The following is a 19,931-nucleotide window of genomic DNA, read 5'->3' on the forward strand; positions in this document are numbered from 1 at the left end:
GCGGTGGTACTGGTGCTGTTCTTGCTGGGCATTCCTGTTTTGTAGAGCTCCCCTTGGCCATGGCCTTTAATTTCAGCACTATGAGTACCTAGTTCACCTTATCTTTCAAGGGCAATGCCTCGGACCTGCTGTAACCACAGCTATCGGCTGACAGCAGGCGTATCAAATGTTACCACAACTATCAGTGCATGCCTTGATGTATTGAGCCACTTCAGACCTTGCTGTGATTGTATTTGGGGAGAACTTGACTATCTTTGCTGGATGAAGTGCAATAAAAGTCGCATCGAGTTCAAGCAAGGCGTTCACAGCTGGTGTCAATCCATGGATCTAGCCCCTGGACCGCAACTTCAGATGCTGCCAAGTTTTGTTCCAGAAAAATTTTATGGTTTAGATTGTTTGGGATCGGATTGTTCTCTCTTTGATTTCATTTTTATTTGTAATTTGATGGGTCATTCGTGTCCTGGTCAATGTCATTGTAACGCTCTCCATTATCATCTGTCTGTTGCAGAATTTGATGTGCATTTTCTGTTGTTGTCAGAAGATTGGAGCTCAAACTTCTAGTGAGATCTGGATACATCAGTTCATAATTTTATACAGAACCTAGTGTCGACATTTCCAAATGACTAAACAGTTTACAGAGAGTGCATCAATTGTAAGGATCGATTGATTGTGAAGATTTCTAAGACTTTTGTCCGCTCTTGTTAAATGTGAATGCCAAACTTACATTCGGCAGTTGACAAGACTACATTGCTCTTTGACTTGCATATCGAGAGATAAACTTTAAAATGTCTGGCCGTCGTAGGAGCAGCCTTGCAAACCTTGCGAATGCCGTGCTGGATCGGACCACCCGGAGGGTCTCTGGAGCCGGTTACACGAGAGCCGGTTTGGACGAAACTGAATCGACCCTAGATTTAATTGCGTCGAGGAATGAGGGATTGGTAAGTTAGTTTGGTCTTGGCATGATGAAATTCTTGTACTTTGCTTCCACTTCTAGGTCCATGTGTTCCATATTCCATAGGCCAGTGGACAGATAAAGTACTTCAAAACCAGTACTGTTTGGGCCTTCTCAAAAACCACTTGAAACTAAAAGATAACCTAGTACAGGGCCTCATGTGGAATATTTCCATCGCAAATAGTTGCTTGTTTTGGTTTTGATTGAGTGACAGTTGACACCGTCCTCGCCCATTTGATAATATGATTGGATCAACATGAGTAACTGTTTTGGAATGACTTGTTTGAATGTAGTATTCACAACACATTTTCTACACTGGAAAGAAACGTATTGGATAAATCGTCATTCGTCGTCGCGCAGCAAATCTCGTCCTTGATCTGGTGATTCTGGTGCTGCTGTAAGTAACGATGATAAAACCCCATCATGACAAGGGAGACTCGGCCATTGCAACGGCCCATCAGGGACCTCTGAAGTCTTGCCTATCAAGGTGTTGGGAGAAGATTAAATCCTTCTGGTTATACAAGGTAAGCATGTCAAAATGTCCACACACCATGGTATCACTGCAGCCATGGTTGAGCTTCCCGAGCCCAGTGATGAACAGTATAAAGATGGTATGAAATCTGGTGTCAATGTCATTTTCAAAAGCCATTGGTCTGCTGCAATAAAGTTGTGAGGTAGAGCAAATGGCTGCAGATCGATGGCTTTTGGATGACACCCAGTGGAAAAATATAATCGTCTCAGTACTCAGGACTGGCAAACTGTTAGTGTTGCATCCACAGTTTTGGATGAGTTTGATGTGTATGTTGTCTGCCTCGAATTCAGTTACAGAGTTGACATTGTCTCTTGAAAAGAACTATGGGCTCGTTCGGAGACTGTAGGGTGGCCTTGATCCTGTCAATACAGTCCAAGGCTCTCTGACCTCAGGGGGCCATTATTCAAAGTAACCTAGTTTTATTTCTCTTGCATGATGATGCACTTACATTGAGGTCATCACAGATTACTTTGTAATAAATATTTATCACTTACCATGCTCGGACCATTCACTCCAATCTGTTCCACAAGATTTATGGCGAGCTTCATATTGTCATTACAATAATAGTTTAAGTTCATCTCGATTGAAATGATATATTGAACCATTGCCCCAATTATATTGTATTAGTTGTGACCATTTGGCCATATGTTGCACAGTTTTAGTGTTAGGGATAGTCCTCTTTAGTCTAATCGGCAGGCTGATGTCAGGAAACGATGTAAATCAAATGACATCTGTCTTGCTGGTGGAGTAGACAAGTAGGCCTATCCTCCATCATGAATATCATCAACTCACTGCTGCTTTAGGAGGAGGTATGTCCCTAAAAAATGCAAGTAGTGGAGGGCCCCAGAAAGTAGAGGGGCCTATCCCAATTCTGTGTTGGTAATGTGTCCAGTTATTTTCAAACTCAGAATGACGAATGTGAAAGTCAAAATGAAAACAAATATATCAATCTTTCATTCAATAATGTCAATAATGTTCAAACATTTTGTGTTTACAATTCTTTACCTGACATTTACTCTCATTGTGATAAGCATTCAACACTTCAAGTAATCAACACAAATGTTTAATCATTGACTTATGGACTGCACCTTTGCATTGACCTTTTGCAAATCCTGGACTGAACTTAAAAAAAACACTTAAGTTGATCCAAACCAGATTTTCAGTAATGTTGCCCAGTTCTCTTAATTAAGTGAGGCCACTCCCCCCTTGTCTCTTGAAAAAAGCCTGTAATTTTGACCACGTGACCTTGATGTTTTACCTTGTAACCTTGCCCGTTGACCCCGCCAGTGACCTATATCTGCTAACGCTTGCAATTCTTTATACAAATCTATCTCATAATGTCAATACCACACTGCTAGCTAACACTAGTTCAAAAAAACACCAGCTACACGTTCTGTTTCATGCTTGTTAGTCATAACATGGCTAGCCTGTACTGCTCAGTGCTTGCATAACAAACTAAAATAAACCTGTCACATCCTCGCGATGACCACATCAAAGCGTGTATGCTTGGCTCACGGCCAATCACGTGCTTTGTTGTTGTCATGTGATGGAGAAGAGAAATATTGATTTAGCGTACCATTAGCAATACAGTGATGCAGTTTAATCCAGTATAGCATAATCTCGTCTACTGATGTGATACGGCAAACGATATTTCTTCAAACTCTGTGAAATTTTGTGTTATTTTGACGTGTTATTTATCGTTCCGTGACTTTGTACCGCGTGACAAATCTACTTCATCTCAATTCGGGAGTTCCGACTTTCTCTCTCTCTCTCTCTCTCTCTCTCTCGAGAAAAACGACATCTACATTTGAAAGACTTGTGTTTTCACGGTGCTTCACCAATACATCGATGTTTACCTGACTAACATCAGAAAAACAGGCTTCCAAACCTATCCCCAAGCGATATCTGTAACCACATATCTATCTTCTGCTACACGGTATTTGTGAATCATTCGAAATTCACTCTCTGTTAGTAATCTAAGCAGCTCTGTGAATGGAATGTATCATCACTAGCTCTCCGTCTGTTGCCGCCATTGCTAAGCGCTAATGCTATAGGATATTTGGATCGTTACTACCAGTGTTCAGCTGTATTCATGGTGTGACTGTGCATTAATGTTCAATATTCCTATCGGTGTGTTTAACGGACTCATTATTGGGTGTCATCAACTCTAGACTTGGCAGTTTGCTCGAAACCAAAACGAGGTAAAGTGTGTGTTATCGTTTATCAGGTACATTTGTATACACTCGTTAGCGGACTCGGTGGAAATTTCCACTCGTTTTTATCAGTCTGCAACTGTAGCAAAGGAGAGCATAAAAGAATATGGGCATGGTGAAGCAACTCTTCTAGCTAGGAAGCAGAATAACGATTTGACATTTGCATCACATTGGAACTCTATTCAAAAATTTGACTATTTGAGCGAGTGGGGCTTCTTGTTGTTGTCTGACGTCAGCAATTCATTTCTGTGATGGTGAAATCGTTGGAACGGAGCCAAAGATAATCTCCAACTTCAAACACACGGTGGTCCCATAAGAGAAATATCTGGATCTAAAAGCTTTCGCTGAAATATTTGCAGCCCAAGGGCAAGTGGGGGTGTTATCGGATTCTTCAAATTCACCCTAGCAACGGAATTGGAATACAATACACTATCTCATCCTTTTTGAACAGTGTTGCATCTGATAGATAATTCTAACCTGAGATCCGTTTCTGCCTACATCAGGCTTCATACCAACTAGCGGCCATTGGAATGCATTTTGTCTTGATGTGACATTTGTATTTGTGGTGACCTTTAGAACGTAACACACTGTTAGCCGTACCTCACTGCAGCGAGTCGGACAAAAGTGCTGAGCAACTCGGAGACAGAATTCAAAGGGAAGCTAACAGTTGTTTTCTTGCCAAAGCAATCGGTATTCTTGCTGTGTCAACGTCGTAGCCGCGCTATATAATATCTACATAATTGGATTCTGTGACTCATTTCTGGCTTGATTTGGTCTTCTGCGTCTTAACGTGACTTGCCTCTCCAGACTGTGATTATCATGATGCCAACAATGATGCTGGAGAAGCCGCGGCTTGTAGAAAGCGTGGTTGCTGAAAAGTACGAGTGGATGTTAGGAAATGGATTACCGCCTCATAAGGTAAAGTCTATTGCTGTGTGTTTATAGTTCTAGTTGTTGTCAGTTCTTGTTTTTAGACATCATCTATCGTCCTGTAATGGAAATGTTGGAATTGGAATGCGGAGATCCAAGTCTGCTTGTCATTCAGTGTTGTGTAACTCTCGACTGAGAACAGTAGACAGGCCAGCAGCGGAATGGTCAACAAGATTTCTAGAGAACAGGAGTTTGGTCAGATGGTACAGGAGTGTTTGTAACAAACCAAACACCCTCCAGCCATCCCATTCCTTAGTGGAGCAGAGTTTGAAGCATGAAGATCTGAGATGTTAAAAGAAGAAGGAGAAGCTGGCAGGCCAGATAGATCAAGTTTTACGAACGAATGCTGTGGCAGATTTAGGGGTTAGGTGCATGAGGTGTGTCATCCCCTCCCCCCATTTCGTTTCAGGGCACCTATTCACAATAAGGAAATAACTACTTCTGATAAAAGCTGCCTCAAGGCAGAGCTGTGGGGCTGGCTGTCCCATGGTCTTAAATCTGTCCTGTAAGTCAACACTCCGACTTTGCATTCCACCTCTTGGTGGGCCATCATCTTCGGTGCAGTTTTTGATCGCATTCCTCTCTTGATCTAAATATACACCAACTAGGGCAAGTAGAATGAGTTCCTTCGCCCCTGATGTAATATATGTATGAGGTCATTATCTGTAGATGTTGCAGCTGGTCTACAGCTACTGTTCTATATCATCTCGATCTGCTCAGGTTCGTACTTCTTTCTTGTCTGCAGAGAAGGTGTGATGAACCTCTGGAGATTTGCTTTCATGATACCAAAAAAATTGTGATGAAGGTGCTGGCATTATGGGTAGGCCTTCTGCTCGAGGGTTTTAGTGCAATTCAATATCTTGATGAGCGTGTGCTTTACTTGTCCCATTAAATAGCAAGCTCTCAGTCAATCCCAGCCGGCTAGACTATTAAGTCCTCTGACCATTGGTAAAAGGCAAACCAGTGTACCTTTATCAAGCTCCTGTGCATCTCTTGGGCACATCAGAGTGCTAGGTGCATTCGATATGTTATGATAAATAATATCAGAAAGCTTACCTTGGCCTTTGGATACCTGTCTACCAATCTCTACCTGGTTGAAAGGTTAGCCTTGGCGGCAAGCTATGCAACCATCCTCGGTTACAACAAAGATGTGGAAGAGTTACACATAGCAACTTATTTTGATCTTGCTACTGTTGAGTGGACTGAAAATGGGATTTTTCTCCCACTTGCATGGGATGTTGTTCCATTGGGGTGTCATTCCTTCTCATGGAAGATAGAATCATGCTTGTCGGCTGACATGTGGAGCAGAATAACATCACTGTTGCCTAAATTCCTGAGCACTGTTCAATGTTGTGGGAGAGCCTAGTCAGGTTGACAATTAGACTTGGAATGGCCCAATGCATCTCTGTTGAGATAGACTTTCGTTTAGGTGCAGAGGTGGAAATATTTTTTGACAACTTGGTCCCAGGCACATGGCTGGCTATTGCGTTGTGATTTGAAATCTATGCTCAAAAAGTGTGGTCCGAAATCTGGTCCTTGCTTCCTAGGATCCCATCTGCGGTGACTGTGTTTGATAAAGAAAAGACTACTACAAGTAACGTAGTGCATTAGTTATTGTTTTACACCCTTGGAAGTCAAGATGGGTCCGTGAGGCTTGTGTTCTAACTCGTTAATCAGATTTTGTTTGCCTTTGTCTGATGTTGCAATCTCTAGCCCTTCAGCTGGTATCAGCGGTTTGTGAATGAACTAGTTTTAGTCAGCTTTTGCTTTTCAACCACTATCAACAATGGAACTAGTTTGGTCAGGATTTGTTTGCTCGAGCTCAAGTTGTAATCCAGTTCTTGACTGTTCTCAGAATACATATGGAAGAGGGGTCAATGATGTTTGAGTGTGTGTCAATGACGTTTGAGTCCACATTTCGCTGTACTTCACAAGATCAAGGAGTAGGTTGGAGAGGATAGGCCTAGGTGTAGTCAAAGCTTCATTTGTCAGATCCGAGGATAAGCTCAAAGTTGTCTTCATCTGCTTTTAACTAGCTTATTTGGCATTGAAAAAACTTTTTACTGTCATGGATCTAGCAGTTGAAAAAAATACCCCATGAATATAATACAAATGTAATTATTCGTAATGGACATGATTGATTCGATGATGAATGTATATAACTGGCCTATTTGCACTAATTGGCAACACCTCAGTTGTGATTAAGATTGAAGTTTATGCTTGGTCACAGCTATAGGCAATAAACAAGCCAAGCGGCGATGTAACGATCCATTTGAAATGTCTTTCAATGAAGCTCGACTTAGTTCTTAACCTTTGGGTGATTTTTTTTGGTATTGCATTGGAAAGATGTTGATACCAGTGAAAAATGTTAGCACACAAAGCGGTCTCTTTCACTCTAGTTGGCCCAAGAGCTACAATCTGCTGACGTAAAGTTAGACCTTTCAAATTTTATAGGCCCTGTTGAATTTTCTTTTTCTGCTGCTAAATGGCAATATTCTTGGTGGTCTTCCAATCTCTTTTGATCCAGTGACATTTGGACTTGATATATGTGCCAAATCAGGCTTTTGGAATGTGTGGTGGGGTAGATATTCTGGCATCAAAGCTTGATGTCTGGAGGTGTCCATTTGTTATTGAATTGAACTTTAAAATGTTGGCTGTTCTCCATGATGGACTGGAGTGAACAGCGGATGACTTCATGGCACGTTTGGTGACCTGTTAGTATTAACTGTAAATCAACGTGATGCTGTTGGGAGCATGCCAGTATTGTCGCTTATTTGGATTAAGATTCTCGTTAATCTGTAAAATAAGCTTATTAATCGGTGAATAAAAGTTCAGTTATAATCAGGGCAAGGTAAGCCTAGGTTCTTTGCCTGTTGTTGTCCTGTTTTCCGAGTAAAAAATGGTGTGCAGAAATTAAGGGTTATGCCCTGTTGAACTTGGTATGTAAATAACAGGGTTATTCTGTGCCAGCTGTTTGCTCCAGTGAACTTTGAGCAGTTTTCATCCGAATGACCTTCCAATTCAGACCCAATGGTTTTAAAAGCTTTTTAGTCCGGACACGTCATTGGGGGAGGTCTTGGGGCATTTGCCCCTCCAGTTTGGCAACGGTCCTGAAACTGGTATAAGCCACATGAGGTCATGACATTCTGACAACTTGGAATCCAATGAAGACTCTCGATCAATACTGATCAGCTTAAGTCGAAACTAATGGAAATTTTCCCAAGGTAGAGGCCACGTTCGCTAGTCGTGGAGATGCAGCTTACGTTGTCAGATTCGAATCGTCACGATCAATAAAAATAGGGTGCATATATGGCGTTCCCACATAACACATGTCATAGCATGTTCTAGCGACATGTTTTATTTTGGCTGGGTTCCTATTTCTGACCTATTGCACATTTTTAGAAAATTGACTTGGGATTTCCATAAAGTGCTGCCGCACCTCATCATTTGGCAAGTTTCCTAATTTTAGCCGACCAACTCTGCTGCATGATGTCAGCTCCTTTGGGCACCTACTGGCTCCAGCGATCCTGCAGAAGGTAGCATCCTTTGAGAGGATGTTGCTGTCCTCTATGGTTGCCCTATCCCCAGCAAAACGAAGGACTCATTGATGGACGTTCCGATGATTTAAAAAGGACTAACTGCAGCTTGATGTATTCGTTACCCAACATCTTGGACTCGGAGGCCCGATGAATCACGAAACCATTCTAATATTCCTCCATGCAGAAGTTCTCGACAGTTGCCTTGCAGAATGAAGTGATGTCTTGGTGACTCTGGTCTGCAGTTTCTCAGGTGGCTGCCACTGCACATAGAGAATCTGTCGTTGCTTAACTTCTGGGACACCCTGTGAAGCATCATGATAGTCACATGTCGCTGACAGCAGGTGGTCCAAATATGAATAGTGTGGCAGTGATGATAACTCTTATGAAAACATCTGGTTGTTTCGCTTTGCATACCTGGCACGTACAGGCTCGTGGGCAGTGGAAATTTACTGAAACTCCTGTATACCAGATGGAGGACTCCAGTGTGGTGTCGTACTGCAGAATGTAGGAATATATAGGAAAATTAAAATTGAATTTGCTGCATTTAGTTTCCGGACTCTGTGGAGTAATCCTCGTTTGTTAGTAATTGTTATATTTGGAATATCGGGTTTATCGGTCTGATTGAAATGAAACTGGATATTCCCAACCTTCCTCCATCTTGTGGTATTCAAGGCATAGTTGCTGTTCTGCGTGATTTTCACTTTCATTCTGAGCTCAGCCAGAAGTGTTTCGGTTGCTGTAGGCCTTCCGATTGCTGTAGGCCTTCCGGTTGTTGTACTTGTATGATTGGTTTTGAACAGAATCCTGTTAGATTTTATTACAAAATCGAATCGAGTTTCAATTACAAAATTTAATTCTGGTAGGCCGAGATCTCATTTTGGCCCAGAGACCCGCATGTGGTAGGGAGTGTAAAGATTGTTAGAATCAACCTGATATGAAGAAATGGAATCAAATCAAGGCTGAGGACCTCACTTTTTACACGGCGACCTGACATTTCTTTGGACACTGATAACATTTTAGGCCCTCGACACATCACGCAAAGGTTTTTCAAGGAAAACCTATGGGACATTGTTTATTCATGTCTGACTCCCTAAAAGTTAAGCATGGGTTTGTATTGGAACCGTTGGAAAATTCCACTGGCCAAATGTTGTTGAACTGCTCAGGTGAAAAAGGACGGTCTGGTAAATTTTAATTCAACCCTTGAGTTGGCACTGTGAATTTATTCTTTTCCCTCTACCTTTGACTGAAGTGTCTGTTGTACGTTTTTAGAGGCAATACACGTCGAAGGTATGTCCGAGTCACATTTTTACACAACCTCAAAATAGAGTTGGGGGGGGGGGGGGGGGGGTGCAAAATGACACTTACTGAACATTTTTGGGCAACATCTTGTTCAAAAATACATTTTGGTGGCTTCTTGGGGGAATTTGCTGCTCCCACCCTCGAGCTATGCCTGTGGTTCGTCATAATGCAGATGTTTTGTATGCTGCATGGTGACCAGCTTATTGACCAAGGCTACTGCTTCTGTTGTTGTTGTTATGGACTGGCGTCTGCTGTCAGCTGCTGCCACTACACTTATGTACATCCACACTGAAAGATATTGATTTTTTACCATACTCCATCAAAATATGGAGACGAGCCAAAAAAAAATCGATTGGTTTTCACTCAGCCATTATTTTGTTGGCTCCTATTAAATATCATGGTGTTTGTGCCGAGAGCAAAAGATACTATTTTCATCGATTGGCGTGATCAGATGTGTGTTCAGTGGGAAGAGATACTGTTTTATGAAATCCAGTTTCTGTCCTCGGGAAATGTGGTCAAGGCCTGGCCTATGTGAAGCGCCCACTAGGACCTCAAGCTTCAAACCTGCAGGATGAGGTTTGTAAGCTGTCCCTCCCGTTGATAACCCACAGTCGCTTTTCTGGTGTTAAAAGCAGGTCAGAGTCACAATGATATTGATCTGTGTGTCTCAAGAAGCCATTTCTGTGTCATCTCTCGTCCTACTTGAATATCTTCGTTTGAAAAGTAGCTACAAAAGAACGTCATTATTCTTACAATTTTGATCAGGTGTTTTTGAAATGTTATGAAAAAGTATAAAAAGTACTATATATTAACTCCACCATGCTTTAGTGTGCATGTTGTGTCCATTCAGAATAAGTTGTATACATGCACTACACCCCCAGCTGAGCTATGAAGTTACACTGTCCATACATGATACCTTTAAACCATTAATGAGGGCATTTCAATGTGACCTCATTCAAATTCAATACAATTGCCTATCCCAACTAGCCTTTTGTCTCCAGGTTTGTCTGTGGCTTGGTTCATGGGGGGTTCGTTGGAGGAGTGGAAAAGGAATTCACCAGTTGGACACGAGATATGTTGTTTTTTCCAACTGAGTGTGCGCATTTGATCGTTATGGCTCTGATTTGTCTTCTTCGAAAAGGCCTATTCACAAGCCATATCAAATTAAGGGACAATCCTTATGCTACATGTTGCAACTCATGGCGGCAAGCAGGGGTAAAATTTTCCTGGCCAGCTAAATCCCATACCAAAGTTGTCCCTTTACGAGGTCTCACTCCTGTATAGCTCTCTGTGATGTATGGAGGGAAACGTCATATCTTCACATCTTAAGTCCCTGTTCAAAGAATTGTTATGCATCCATTGTATTTACAAACAATCTGGCTAATAGAAATCCACCTGTCGCAGGATTATATGTAATAGTTCGAGAAATATAATCACAGTTCTTATATTCATGCAGGGTTTGTGTGCTCTCACAACAGGATACATAGCTGAACTCACTAAACTATAGTTCAAGATATCATCGAACTTCAGTACATTTCATGTAACATACACGTGGACAAATCTCAGGGACTGGATTTCCATGAATATTCTGTGATGGAAACTTGACAACTTGTGATCGAATCCAAGGCAGCTGTACGATAGTAGATATTGATACAAAGACTGTATTCGGAAGTGCATGTTTGAATAGGAGTTGATACAGAACTGCCTTGACTGTCTCACCAAAACCGCGTCTAACATTGGTTGCCTTACTATAACCGCTGAATTCAAAACGAGCCTTCGTTGGCGCAGAGTGCATTACGTTGTAAAGTGCAGTTCATTCTAAACCCAAGTGTTTTAGAATACATGTTCTATATTCTAATTGGATTGCGTCTTGGGATAATTGTGCTGAAAATCAGGATCTACACCCTGTTGAACAGAGTATAGGATAACAATAGTACTCCTTGTTCATGTATGAAGACTGGAAAATGGGTGATATCAAAGTGTATACGAAAGTAGATCAGAATGATGAGGAGGCTGCAAAATTGGTAAATATTGTATACCTCTGTCTCGGTGGAAGACTCGAGTGACTGACCGCGCCACGGAGCACAGGTCAACGTTATATCAGTACCCTATTCTAATGTGTAGTCGCTTTGACTTTCATCTTTTGTTTTCAAACCCTGTATTACTTTTAACTTTCAGAACTCCTGCACCTTTAACCTTATAGTCTTTATATATACATGCCACTGAATGGTTGCCAGTTTTGAGATCACACTACCAAAGTGGACATGGCAAATTATCCCTTCGAACCTTTCGTCTCATGTCTTCAAACATTTTATCATTCCAGGGTGAAATGGATGGAGCCGCCAAGAAGGTCGTCGACAATGTTGTCGCGGGCGACAATTCCTCCGACCAAGAATCGACTATCAGCCAAGACGAGAACAAGGATCGGGGCAACTGGTCGGGGAAATTGGACTTTCTTCTCTCTTGTTTATCATATGCCGTCGGTCTTGGAAATTTGTGGCGGTTTCCATATCTATGTTACAGCAATGGAGGAGGTAAGTAACAGTGATAGGAGCCAACACCTTAGGTCCTATGTCAATGGCGCCTGACTACAAGTGGGATGCAAAAATGCTCATTCTGTCTAGAGGAGGAATACTCCCGGGAGAATTGTACCTCCAAGCACATTGCTCATTTTCTGAATTTTTACCCATCAAGCCACTGATTAACTTAGTTTAACCCTTTGATTAACTTGGTTTAACCCTCTTCTCTTTATAGGTGCCTTCCTCATCCCCTATGTTATCATGCTGACCTTCACTGGTGTGCCGTTGTTCTTCATGGAGCTGTCGTTCGGCCAGTACGCCAGCTCTGGCGTTGTGTCCATATGGAAAATCTGTCCGCTCTTCCAAGGTTCGTATTATCACAACTTGCGTATTTCCACAACTACGCCACCTGTGATTGCGCTGTGTTAGACAAAGAAAGTTGATTATGGCTAGCTTAGCTATGACAAAATATCAACATAGTAATAATAATAATGAGTCTTTTATATAGCGCAATTCCGTGACACTATAGTTCTCGCTCAAAGCGCTTTGGGATATCATATTATTACCCCGGTCTCCAAAGAAATCAATCAGGGGTTTCAAGGAGGAACCAGAAGGCGCTCACTTGAACTCGACCAGTAGGGGAACTAAGCAGTGACTCAGCCGGGAGTCGAACCCACGACCTCCTGATCATGAGGCCGACTCTCTTCCACTGCGCTACCGCTGATCCCTGCAAGCAATGATGCGACATGTCTTCAACAGAGGTTGACAACATACTACTGGCTATTTCAATGTGGGTCGTATGAGTCAGGTTGAGGTAAAGTGAGGTGCCTCAGCCTAGTGGAAACACTGTTCTACACCTAGAAACATCTCTTCACCCTTGATATGTAATACTAAACACATGATGTGGTGGCATGCTCTCTCCTAAGGACATCGTCCTGATTCCAGAGGAGGTCAGGTCAATTCAAATGAAAATGTCCAATTCCTACCAAATACAGTGACCTTAAACTAAAGAGAAGTTTCCACTGTCCTTCACTTGGGGCTTTATCTTTATTATATATAAATTTATTGCATTGTAATGTGAAACAACAACAACATTCTAATTGGCCACGCAGAACAGATAATGACCTTGAACTATTAACCTAGAGGATGGAATATTCCTCTGTGTATCATTATCTAACCTCGCTGGAAGTCTGCCTGATCTGTTATAGTTGGTCAGAGTGCAATGAGTTTATATCATGGGTGTCAAGGGTGGAAACTTCCAGACATCCATATTTCATAACTCTCGGAAACTGTTTGGAAAACACCTGTAATTTTTTTTGTTTTTTTTAACACTTGGACACTCCTTCAAACACCTGCTGTGCATGCGTCAAACACCTGCTGTGCATGGTGTACTGTAGTGTAGTGTAAAATGACTCTAATTTTTTCCTAAGAACAAAACCAATCTCAGGAAATTGATTTGTCAGGCTCATGAAGGAGTCAGAGTGCTATTAAATCAATAGCTGGCTGGGGAAAAACACAATAGCGACCAGCGGGATCACAATAACATCTTGGCCTGACCAGCTTCGGCTGCCAGAAATAGATCATGACATGGCTACATTGTCAAGACAATCAATAATTTCTTGTTTCTCAAGGTGGGGTGCGCCTGATGACGTCAATCTCCGTTAATCCGTCGCCGTTTCATCGTGTTGTTGATTCACGATTGTGATGTTCGTGTAATTGGTGTCAGTTTTATATGGTGTATGACAGGTCACACAGACAGTGGGCAACGTGAACTCTGTCACCCATCTTAAGAACATGCGTGGGTATTTATCCCATCGAAAAATTTAATTTTCTCATTCCTGCGTTATGATTATACTCTAACTGATCCTGATGGCCTATTGGTTAAGACGTCCACCTCCTGAGCGGAAAGGTGATGGTACAAGGCCCCATGGGTGGGTTACTCTCTTTCCCATGCGGCTCGTTTGTTGGCCGCCGATCAGGGTACATACTGCCTTCTCGCAAGGCGCCTGGGATTAGACACAGGAGTTCGGAAGAAGAGTGCGTCTCAAAAGCCAAGTCTTGCTGGCCGATTCATTTGAGGCGACACTGAGAATAATAAACTATCTTATCTATACATAGTTCATTTGAACACAACACCATTTTTGATCGATCTACTTGACTTACATTTTGTCCTAACATTCAATCAATTCAGTGAAAGCTTTGAAGTATAACTGTATTGTGGTTTGGTGTACTTTTTAAAGTGGCGGAATAGATGGCAAATACCCTGCTGCCACCTGTTGAAACAAGATATCACCGCTCCTGTACCATCACGAGGCCGTTATGCTGCAGAATTTTGGTTTATATCTTCGGCGATTCGCTTCAATGTTCTGTGACTCTATCTTTGCAGGTATCGGATGGGGCATGTTTATGGTGTCCTTCTTTGTGGGCATCTACTATAATGTCATCATCGCCTGGACGCTGTATTACATCTTCGCCTCGTTTACGGCTCAAGTTCCGTGGGCCACGTGCGACAACGAATGGAATACGCCTGGTAAGGAATACAATTGAGCCGAAATCATGAAATCTCGTTGATTGCCTTGTTCAATAAAATGGTTCATCGTTGCCAATTTGGAATTTTGTGGCCGAGTCTTCACCTCCAGGTGAGGGGTTGTGGTGGTCCACTCCAAAGCTTATGTGAATGAAGGAGTATGGCCTCATGACAGCAAAGCTACAAAAAAACTTCTAGGCCTACTTTTAAAACATAACCACAAGTTTTCCTTGGCTTAAACCAATCTATCTCTGCTGATCCGTACCATTAGAGACCCTATGGTCACCCTGACGTAGGTTTCATCGCAATTTCCTTCCTTTTCAGCGTGCAGTCTTCTTGGAATAGCCGAAGCAAGGAATTGCACCAATTACAACGGGACGTACTTCAACCACACGTGTTTCACGATAGATGAGTATGGGGAGGATATGTTTTACCACGTGCAGAACTTGTCGAACTTGACAGAAGTGCCACAGCCAAAGAGTCCAAGCGATGAGTACTTCCAGTAAGTTTCAGGACAACTTTGGTTGAAATCAAATTGAGACAAAGTGTTGGGTTTTTATCAAAACATTTTGTCCTGTTTGTTACCTTACCAAATCAGTCAATGTTGCCCGAGCCCTTCTGGAGCCAAGTTTTCATGTTTCACAATGTTGCCCGAACCCTTCTGGAGCCAAGTTTTCATGTTTCACAATGTTGCCCGAACCCTTCTGGAGCCAAGTTTTCATGTTTCACAATGTTGCCCGAACCCTTCTGGAGCCAAGTTTTCATGTTTCACAATGTTGCCCGAACCCTTCTGGAGCCAAGTTTTCATGTTTCACAATGTTGCCCGAGCCCTTCTGGAGCCAAGTTTTCATGTTTCACAATGTTGCCCGAGCCCTTCTGGAGCCAAGTTTTCATGTTTTACAATGTTGCCCGAACCCTTCTGGAGCCAAGTTTTCATGTTTCACAATGTTGCCCGAACCCTTCTGGAGCCAAGTTTTCATGTTTCACAATGTTGCCCGAGCCCTTCTGGAGCCAAGTTTTCATGTTTTACAATGTTGCCCGAACCCTTCTGGAGCCAAGTTTTCATGTTTCACAATGTTGCCCGAACCCTTCTGGAGCCAAGTTTTCATGTTTCACAATGTTGCCCGAACCCTTCTGGAGCCAAGTTTTCATGTTTTACAATGTTGCCCGAACCCTTCTGGAGCCAAGTTTTCATGTTTCACAATGTTGCCCGAACCCTTCTGGAGCCAAGTTTTCATGTTTCACAATGTTGCCCGAACCCTTCTGGAGCCAAGTTTTCATGTTTTACAATGTTGCCCGAGCCCTTCTGGAGCCAAGTTTTCATGTTTCACAATGTTGCCCGAACCCTTCTGGAGCCAAGTTTTCATGTTTCACAATGTTGCCCGAACCCTTCTGGAGCCAAGTTTTCATGTTTTACAATGTTGCCCGAACCCTTCTGGAGCCAAGTTTTCATGTTTCACAATGTTGCCCGAGCCCTTCTGGAGCCAAGTTTTCATGTTTTACAATGTTGCCCGAACCCTTCTGGAGCCAAGTTTTCATGTTTCACAATGTTGCCCGAACCCTTCTGGAGCCAAGTTTTCATGTTTCACAATGTTGCCCGAACCCTTCTGGAGCCAAGTTTTCATGTTTCACAATGTTGCCCGAACCCTTCTGGAGCCAAGTTTTCATGTTTCACAATGTTGCCCGAACCCTTCTGGAGCCAAGTTTTCATGTTTCACAATGTTGCCCGAACCCTTCTGGAGCCAAGTTTTCATGTTTCACAATGTTGCCCGAGCCCTTCTGGAGCCAAGTTTTCATGTTTCACAATGTTGCCCGAGCCCTTCTGGAGCCAAGTTTTCATGTTTTACAATGTTGCCCGAGCCCTTCTGGAGCCAAGTTTTCATGTTTTACAATGTTGCCCGAACCCTTCTGGAGCCAAGTTTTCATGTTTCACAATGTTGCCCGAACCCTTCTGGAGCCAAGTTTTCATGTTTCACAATGTTGCCCGAACCCTTCTGGAGCCAAGTTTTCATGTTTTACAATGTTGCCCGAGCCCTTCTGGAGCCAAGTTTTCATGTTTTACAATGTTGCCCGAGCCCTTCTGGAGCCAAGTTTTCATGTTTTACAAAGTTTCCCTGATCTAATCCCAGCTTCTCTTCCTTGCAGTAACTATGTCCTAGACATCAGTGAAGGTATTCACCAGATGGGGGGCCTCAGGTGGCAGCTTGCCTTATGTCTGCTCCTGGCCTGGGTGCTCGTTGGGTTGTGCCTTATCCGTGGGATCAAGTCGTCAGGAAAGGTAAGTCTGGAAATTTACATTCTAGTAAAGACAATGTTTTAATTGCATGATTGAAGCTCACTCAATTCTGACCAGTGCGCCCCTTGCCAGCAGATGAAGTCTTCTTTCAATTTGCTCTTTTCCCTGGGTGCAATAAAAATTGTGGAATTCACCTCGTGCTGGTCTCCTGTGTGTGAGGTTCAGTATTGGAGAGCTCCGTACATTGAAAATGTTAAAATTCTTGGCAGGCCTGTAGATGCCAGAAATATGCTCCGAAAACTCCAGGTGGATTAGGTCCAGAAGGACTTCCTCTCGTCAAGGATCTCACTGGAGTAGGGGAACAGTTTGATAAAGAAGATGTGATCTTGTGTCTTTTCAGGCCGTGTATTTCACTGCCACTTTTCCATATCTTGTTCTCATCGTCCTGCTGGTGCGCGGGGCCACGCTTCCCGGCTGCCTCGATGGAATTCTATTCTACTTGACACCGGAATGGCACAGACTTCTCACTGCCAAGGTAGGTACGACCTGGATGGGTGGTGCAGGGTACCCCCGGCGTTACCCAGGGTCCTCTGGTGAGGGATCGGCAAGGCGTACCAACTAACTCTGGCTGTATACTTTGCGCAGGGCTCTCCGCCTGTTTATTTAGCAGCCAGACGTTGCTAAAGTTACTGGTGGAGGGCGCTGCATCCTTGGCTTTAGGCTGGCATGCCAGAAAAGTGCATTGTTTCATCAAACCATGAAAAAAACACTTCATCGAAAAACTGTTTTGTTGACTTGGCAAAGGATTAAAATTTTATACTCAAAAAAGTAGGACTTTGGTTGTAGTAGTGCTCTAAAAAGACAGAAGCGTTCCTCCATATTGTCTCCTATGGTTTGGTCATAAGTCCTGGGTTGTTTTAGACTTTTAGACGTATTGGAGGGCGTTTGGTCTCGGCTGATTCTGAACGACTTCCTTCTGATTTTCTCCACAATTCTTTGTAGATGGCAAAGGTTCTATTCCCTGGTGTCGTGGGAGAACGTCTGCCATTACAGTTCAGGCTTCTGCTTTCTGTTCTAACACGCTCAGCTTCTGATCGCATCAATCCCCCGAACTTTATAGTTTCTGTGATTTTTGTGCACATGACCGTAAGAATGATTCAAATCTTTCGGAAGTCATTTATTTTCAATGAAACATGTCCGTTTTCTATTTTTGACCTTACACTTCTAAATTTTTTAGTTGCCATTGCTATCCCCCCTCCCCTCCCCCCCCCCCCCAACTTTTGTTCTCAGACTAGACTAGATCATGCATGTTTTAATGCTTAATTTCATACTTGGTGAATTTATTTGGTTTCTGGTCTGGAAGGTGCCTTGCATTGACCATGCATGAGGTGATTGGCAAGCATTCTGATCATTCATTACCCTTCCTCAGGTTTTCTGAGAAAAAGCCAATTTGTGTTAAATTGTTATGCAGAATTACAGGACATCTTTACACACCCAGTGCTCTTTTACACCAAACATTAACTGCGTTTGTCCTTGATGAAACATTATGATCAGCATGATTGATCAGTGCTGGTGTAGTTAGTTGACCATTCTCAGAATTGATAATTTCAAACCTCAAGGTTTTCTCCCAATTTTCACCCAATCTTTTCTGATGAACTCGGAAGTTTATAACAAAAATGTTAGGCCTACAGTACACCTTTACTTTTTGGTGAACATGAAATTTATAATCCTTTGCCTAAGCTTTGTATAACAGTGTTTTGAATTGCCTTGGCCTCGATGGTCCCATGTCTAAAAATCTGCACATTTTGGCAGAATCTCTTCACAAGATGTTACGTGCCATCCTGGTAGACCGGCCGCCCTGACCTCGGGTTGCACCCCCTACTTTCAGGACGCCAAGGAACAGGTTCTCGCGCAGAAATCACCCGAGGTCACGGCTTAAGGTTACACCAGAATGGACAAAACGATGCGGAGAATCAATTCAAGAAAATCGTTCCATTGATAACATATTTTTGGGACCAGAGGGCCGATTAAACTTCAGTGAAAAAGGTCTGATCAGCAGAGTTAAACGCCTTGCTCAAATCTCACAACGATCCTGGAATTAACGCTGGGGGTGTTTAAGGCACTTCTCTGAGTTACTTCCTTGGAATCAGGTTGAAGTATCTCGTTTGGGGGGCTGATGATTTCGGTGGTGGAACCAACATGATTCCTTACAACGAGGCAAGTTGATATGACATTCATACTCAAATTCGAAAATGAGTGAAGATCTGACCCGTGACCCAAATGTGGGTTAAGTATTCCGAAAGAAAAAAACTTTGTAATTGCCTCTTTGAATTTCAAAGGTGTCCTTCTGCCGCCGAAATGATCCGCATTGGGGTTAAACCTCGTCACGTATAGTCTCGTTTCTTCATGACTGACCGCCGTTTTATTTTTACAATTTAAACAGGTCTGGGGCGACGCGGCCGTGCAGATTTTCTTCTCCTTGTCACCGTGTTGGGGCGGACTCATCACTTTAGCGTCTTACAATAAGTTCCATAACAATGCTCTCCGGTAAGTACACATGTGTGGCCTTCCAGTACAAGACCAGTCACGCGTTGCATTTTGAGAATTGTCTACTGCAAAGGAAGAGTATTGAAAATTGTCTCCCATTTTCTCAAAATGAACATCTGCGAGAGGTGATTGGTTTTGTTATGGACGGTCACATTTTAGGTGACCCAGGTGAGTCTGACACCGTGACCAATGGTAAACAGTCACGTTTCTTCTGAGATCTCACTATAAACTTTCATTCCAGTCTCATTAGTTGATGTGCCATGAGCTCGTCTCGCGACGCGACAGAGTACAGAATATCTTTTCAGTGCGGGTCCTTGTCCAAAACTACAACCAGTGCTGCATCGCTGAGCAAACTCTGGGTTATATCGAAAACAAAGACGCTGTCGGTGCATTCGCGCTCAAAGCGATGATGCATTTTGCTGCAGTTTCTGCCGGTCCAATTATGGCCCGGCAATTCTGACTTGGGTGGGTTAGCGATGCTGCTAGTGCTGGGCGGAGTTCCCGACAAGGACCTCGAATATAAAATTGCGACGACTTCAAATTTTCCCGCCTAAAATGAGACCAGTGAGTGCACTTCGAAGTTTTTATCAACCGTACGTCGCATTGGCAATGGAGCGTTCGTCAAAGATTAACATAT

At 42.9% G+C, this 19,931-nt stretch overlaps 1 protein-coding gene across 9 annotated transcripts in view; it reads left to right on the forward strand.

The window, feature by feature from the left end:
- Positions 1-19,931, forward strand: part of LOC135502090 (sodium- and chloride-dependent glycine transporter 1-like) — a 35,115-nt gene that overhangs the window by 7,555 nt on the left and 7,629 nt on the right. For 3 of the 9 annotated variants that reach the window (XM_064794635.1, XM_064794644.1, XM_064794638.1), the window contains 7 exons: positions 11,789-11,999; positions 12,220-12,351; positions 14,371-14,514; positions 14,836-15,013; positions 16,657-16,789; positions 17,148-17,282; positions 19,191-19,294. In XM_064794635.1, coding sequence (XP_064650705.1) covers positions 11,789-11,999; positions 12,220-12,351; positions 14,371-14,514; positions 14,836-15,013; positions 16,657-16,789; positions 17,148-17,282; positions 19,191-19,294 — 1,037 coding nt within the window. Of the gene's footprint in view, positions 1-415; positions 939-1,204; positions 1,477-3,598; positions 4,616-8,532; positions 8,745-10,921; positions 11,490-11,788; positions 12,000-12,219; positions 12,352-14,370; positions 14,515-14,835; positions 15,014-16,656; positions 16,790-17,147; positions 17,283-19,190; positions 19,295-19,931 lie in introns of those variants that run through there. The other 6 variants (XM_064794643.1, XM_064794642.1, XM_064794641.1 and 3 more) reach the window with 6 other exon arrangements.

This window comes from Lineus longissimus, chromosome 18 (genome assembly GCF_910592395.1).
Source record: "Lineus longissimus chromosome 18, tnLinLong1.2, whole genome shotgun sequence".
In the NCBI taxonomy this organism is placed as follows: domain Eukaryota; kingdom Metazoa; phylum Nemertea; class Pilidiophora; order Heteronemertea; family Lineidae; genus Lineus; species Lineus longissimus.